This window comes from Octopus bimaculoides, chromosome 10 (assembly GCF_046866305.1).
Source record: "Octopus bimaculoides isolate indiv1 chromosome 10, ASM4686630v1, whole genome shotgun sequence".
Taxonomy (NCBI): Eukaryota; Metazoa; Mollusca; class Cephalopoda; order Octopoda; family Octopodidae; genus Octopus; species Octopus bimaculoides.
The window spans coordinates 77,859,551-77,864,316 of record NC_142937.1 but is presented as its reverse complement, the minus strand read 5'-3'; the positions used below and the strand labels follow the sequence as shown (position 1 = coordinate 77,864,316).

The following is a 4,766-nucleotide window of genomic DNA, read 5'->3' as shown; positions in this document are numbered from 1 at the left end:
CTCACAAAGTATTGGTCAGCTTGGTACTATAGTAGAAGACACTTGCCCAAGGTGCTATGCAGTGGACTGAACCTGAAACCTTGTGGTTCCAAAGTGAGCTTCTTAACTCTAAGCCATGCCTGCACCTATAAATGAAGAGAATGTGTGAAGGCTGGGAAGAAAAGTGAACATGCTCCTTTAGATGTGTAGTGTTAGTGTTCATGAATGAAGGACGCTTAATTGAGCTGAGAGAAAAACTGGGTTTGAGGGGAATCACAATGAAAAGAAAAGAGGGAAAACTGTACTGATTCAGACAGATGATGCATATGGAGAATGTCAGCTAGGTTAGGAGGTGCTAAGCAAACTATATGGAAGAAACCTGTGGAAAAAGGATCAAGAGCCTTTCTGAAGAATAGGCTTATAAGACCAGTTCCACAGATTTTGTGACTCATATATTCCCCGCCTGGATGGGATGCTAGTCCATTGCAAGATTACTCATATTTGCTAGTTAAGTAGAATGTGGCAATATGAAACGAAACACTTTGCTCAAAAAGACAATGCATTTCCTGGTCAAGGAATCAAAACTACAATTTTACGATCATGAATACTATGTGCTTCCATTGAAGAGGAAGACTAAAGAAGATGTGGGAAGAAGTGATGGAAGTATATTTCAAATGACTGAACTTCATGAAGGAAGTGGAGACACATGATGATTGAACTTCATGAAGGAATGTGGAAACACATGAAGGAAGTGAAAAATGTGGAGACAGAGTGTGCACTGGAGAAGATCCATCAAAACCATACAAACATAGTAAAACAGATGTGAAAATGACGCTGCTGCTGCTACCAGAGCCGATGATGATTGAGTCTGTGTCTTAAGAGGGCAAATTGGTAGGATTGTTAGCATTTTGGTTAGAATACTTCATAGTATGTATTCTGAGTTTCTACAGTTTGAGTTCTAATCACAGCTGATCCAACTTTGTTTTCTGTCTTTTCAGGATTATTTTTCTTTAAAAAAAAGTACCAGTCTAAGGCGATAAACACCATGTTTTGTGGTATCTCTTCTAGCTTTTTGCACTTGGAACAGCAATACTTGCAATGATACTGGTGCAGAGCTGTTTGGGCCTCAACCCTTTGACATTCAGATTACTCTGTCAAATGAAATAATTATTTGCATTGCTTTGATTTAATCAGGCATTATCTCATAGCTTTGAGATTTCCATGATGTGATTGTTGTTTATTTTTAGAATGATATTGTAGACTAGGTGTGAGAAGCCAGATCTTGCTGGTTTGAACATAAAATAGGTAGAAACTTTTGACTGGATGGTGTTAATTTAAATACTAAAGGGTCAACCTTTTAGCATTCAGGTTACTTTGGCAAATGTAATGCTTATTTATTCCCATTCTTTTGAATTTAATTATACATTACAGTGCCTTGCAAAAGTCTACACCCCCTTTGAAAATTTATATATGTTGTATAATTTAACAGGGAACAACACATTTTTTTCAATTCCAATGATTGTTAAATAATAAGCAGATCCATCACACTTTCCTTTGATATAAAAATTACACAAGAATAATACTGTAATAAACAAATTTTGAAGACGTATAATTCTACATTCTTCTTTGTGATGTCTTGATTTTACACAAACACATACATATATACATACATACACTAACATATATATATATATATATATATATATATATATATATATATATATATGCACACACACACACACATATATATACATACATACATACATACATACATACATATGTATATATAAGTGTGTATGTATATCTATCTATCTACACTAGATTGGAGCCTGGTGTTGCCATCCGGTTTCACCAGTCCTCAGTCAAGTCGTCCAACCCATGCTAGCATGGAAAGCGGACGTTAAACGATGATGATGATGTATATACATATATACAAACATCTATACATGATAACATATGTAAACTTGCACACAGATATATGCAAATTTTGTTTTATATGTGTACATACACGTACGCACACACACGTGTGTATGACAAAGTTTAAATCTCTAGCTATGTATGTATATGTATTATACATATACAACATCCATCCATACTTACATACATACATACATACATACATACACACATACACACACATACACTTACATGTATATGCTTGTGTGAATGCGTGTGTATGTGCGTTTCAACTCTAAATTTTAATATTTTAAAAATTGCTTAATTAATTTTTTTAAAAATTCGATACGATATAAGTGAAATGTTGCAACATTTACATGCGCCGAAATTTGTGTATATATTCCATATGTACCTTAGATATTTATATATATATATATATATATATATATATATATATATATATATGTGTGTGTGTCTACTACCTTTTGTAACTGAAAGGCAGCGTTCTTTTCTTGAAATTATTTAAAAAATTAAATAACAAAAATATTTATAAAATGACTGTAAACCATTTGAAATTGAATTTTTCCTTTTTAAGTTGTATATTAGTTAGTCACTGAGAGTTACCTCCCATGCTTACCATCCTCTGTAACGTTTTTTTCAGTCACTAGATGTCGCCTGAAATACTTCAGCCATCAGCACTCAACGGTACGGAAACAAAGATGGCGTAGGGACCTCGTCTATCCGTTCGACGCTGTTGGCCGGACTGATCAATAGCTGGTCGTCGTCCTTCTTCTTCAAAGTGCATCCTGAATCGACGATTTTTGTCACTACAAGAACAATGTATTTATTTTTTAAACTATTTCGAATATTATCTCTGTGAAAAAAACACACGCAGTCATCTACATATACACTCATCATTATATGCTTGTTTTCACCCTCTATAACTATATTGCCTTTCTCTTTACTCTCTCTATATAGTTATATGCTGTTTACTCTCTGTACCCCTCTCTCATTTTCTACAACTCCTCCTCCTGTAACTTTGCTCTCCAACTCCGTCTTCGTCAAACTGCTCTTAACGTTAGTGATTATTACACCACACACCGATCAGCCTTCGCTGTGGTGACCACCACCATGGCTAACGCTCGGTGCGGCAATTGCGAATTAGAGTTCGATTCTAGCTATATCCATTGTACTGAGTGTCCAAACTTCGACGTGTGTCTTATATGTTTTGCAAACGGTGCTGAGATCGGTAATCATCTCAGGGACCATAGCTATAAAATCATGCATCTAACTGCCAGAACAGTGAATGTGTTTGAGACTTCTAAACCTTGGAGCCTGGCTGAAGAAACCATGCTTCTGGATGCTGTAGAGCAATACGGTTTTGGTAACTGGGAGGATGTTGCCAATCACGTTAAAAGTAGAACTTTGTCCGAGTGTCAAGAACATTACGTTACCTTTTATATTCACGGCAATGTTGGCGCAATTAGTTTCCCTGATGAAAACACCAGGTCAAACTATCGCCCCATTCCGGATAGCACCCCTCCGATCAAAAAAGAGAAGAGTACCTCTGAAAACAACGAAGGAAGTGGAGATGCTTCTGGTGATAATGCAAGTTGTGATATCAATGGTTTAAGTAACGGATCACCCATGCCCCTTGTTGACTTGACAGCAGCCGAACAGAAAGACCTTGGTTACATGATGTTACGTGGTGACTTTGAAAGGGAGTATGATAATGATGCTGAAGCAGTGATCAGTTCGATTGCAATAAACTATGACGATGAGGAACTGGACATCTTGTTCAAGCTGTCTCAGGTAGACCGCTATCGAAGTCGTTTGGCTGAACGAGAACGAAGGAAAAGGTTAGCATGTAAGTTTGGACTTCTTTCAACCAATGCCTTATTTTCAAACAACAATACCAGTGGTAAACCAAAGTCACAGCAGACCAAGAAGACCAAATCCTCATCGTCAAGTTCAGCTGGTTCAAAAGATGACAAAGATGTCATTGATAGAATGCGAGTGTTTGCTCGTTTCCAGACATTCCATGAACACAAGCAGTTTTGTGACAACATCCAACGCGTCAAAGACGTGCGCTGTCACATAAAAGACTCCTCAGGTACCGACGAAATGGCTTGACCAAATCGAATGAAGTGGAGCTTTTTGAAGAAGTGAAAATTAAAAAAGAGCGTCGAGCTGACAGAAGCAAGAAAGTAGCAAATTCCTTGATGAACAAACGTTCCATGTCTTCATCATCGACACTTGTATCAAAGAAAAATGAATGCAAACTAGACATTATAATTGATGACGATGATGAAAATCCGGACGATTGTGATGATGAAAGCACCAAGGATATGTCCTCCCTCCCTAACTATGAACAACTTTCAAACAGCGAAAAGAGACTTTGTAGTAGTCTTCGCTTAACTCCATCCAACTACATAACTATAAAAACTTCTATCATCAGAGAATCTTTGCAACGACAGCATGGATATCCAGTTAAAATTCGTTATCCAAGTTACTTGGACAAAACACATCGACGGAAAAATAATTAATTTTCTGACAAACAATGGTTGGATTTGTGTCACTTGATAAACTTCTCATTGCAAATAATCATTCTTTGGCCCCAAAATCCTAATTTGTTTTTATTTTATACAGTATTTTGGAAGATAAAATATGAAGTAATTTTAAGTAAGTATAAATTTTTATTTGAATCATTTCAAACTTATATATATATATATATATATATATATATATATATATATATATACGTACATATATATATATGTGTGCATATATACATATATGTGTGTGTGTGTGTATATATATATATATTTAAATCATATATATATATTTATATACATGTGTGTATATGTATATATATAATATATATATATATA

At 35.4% G+C, this 4,766-nt stretch overlaps 1 protein-coding gene across 1 annotated transcript in view; it reads left to right on the top strand.

Moving 5' to 3' along the window:
• The first annotated feature begins 2,539 nt into the window (after positions 1-2,539).
• The window catches only part of LOC106882183 (transcriptional adapter 2-beta), a 66,965-nt gene continuing 64,738 nt past the window's right edge, over positions 2,540-4,766 (top strand). Inside the window, 3 exon segments of the mRNA XM_014932768.3 lie at positions 2,540-3,976; positions 3,979-4,409; positions 4,411-4,557. Coding sequence (XP_014788254.2) covers positions 3,007-3,976; positions 3,979-4,409; positions 4,411-4,458 — 1,449 coding nt within the window. The 5' untranslated portion in view covers positions 2,540-3,006 and the 3' untranslated portion in view covers positions 4,459-4,557.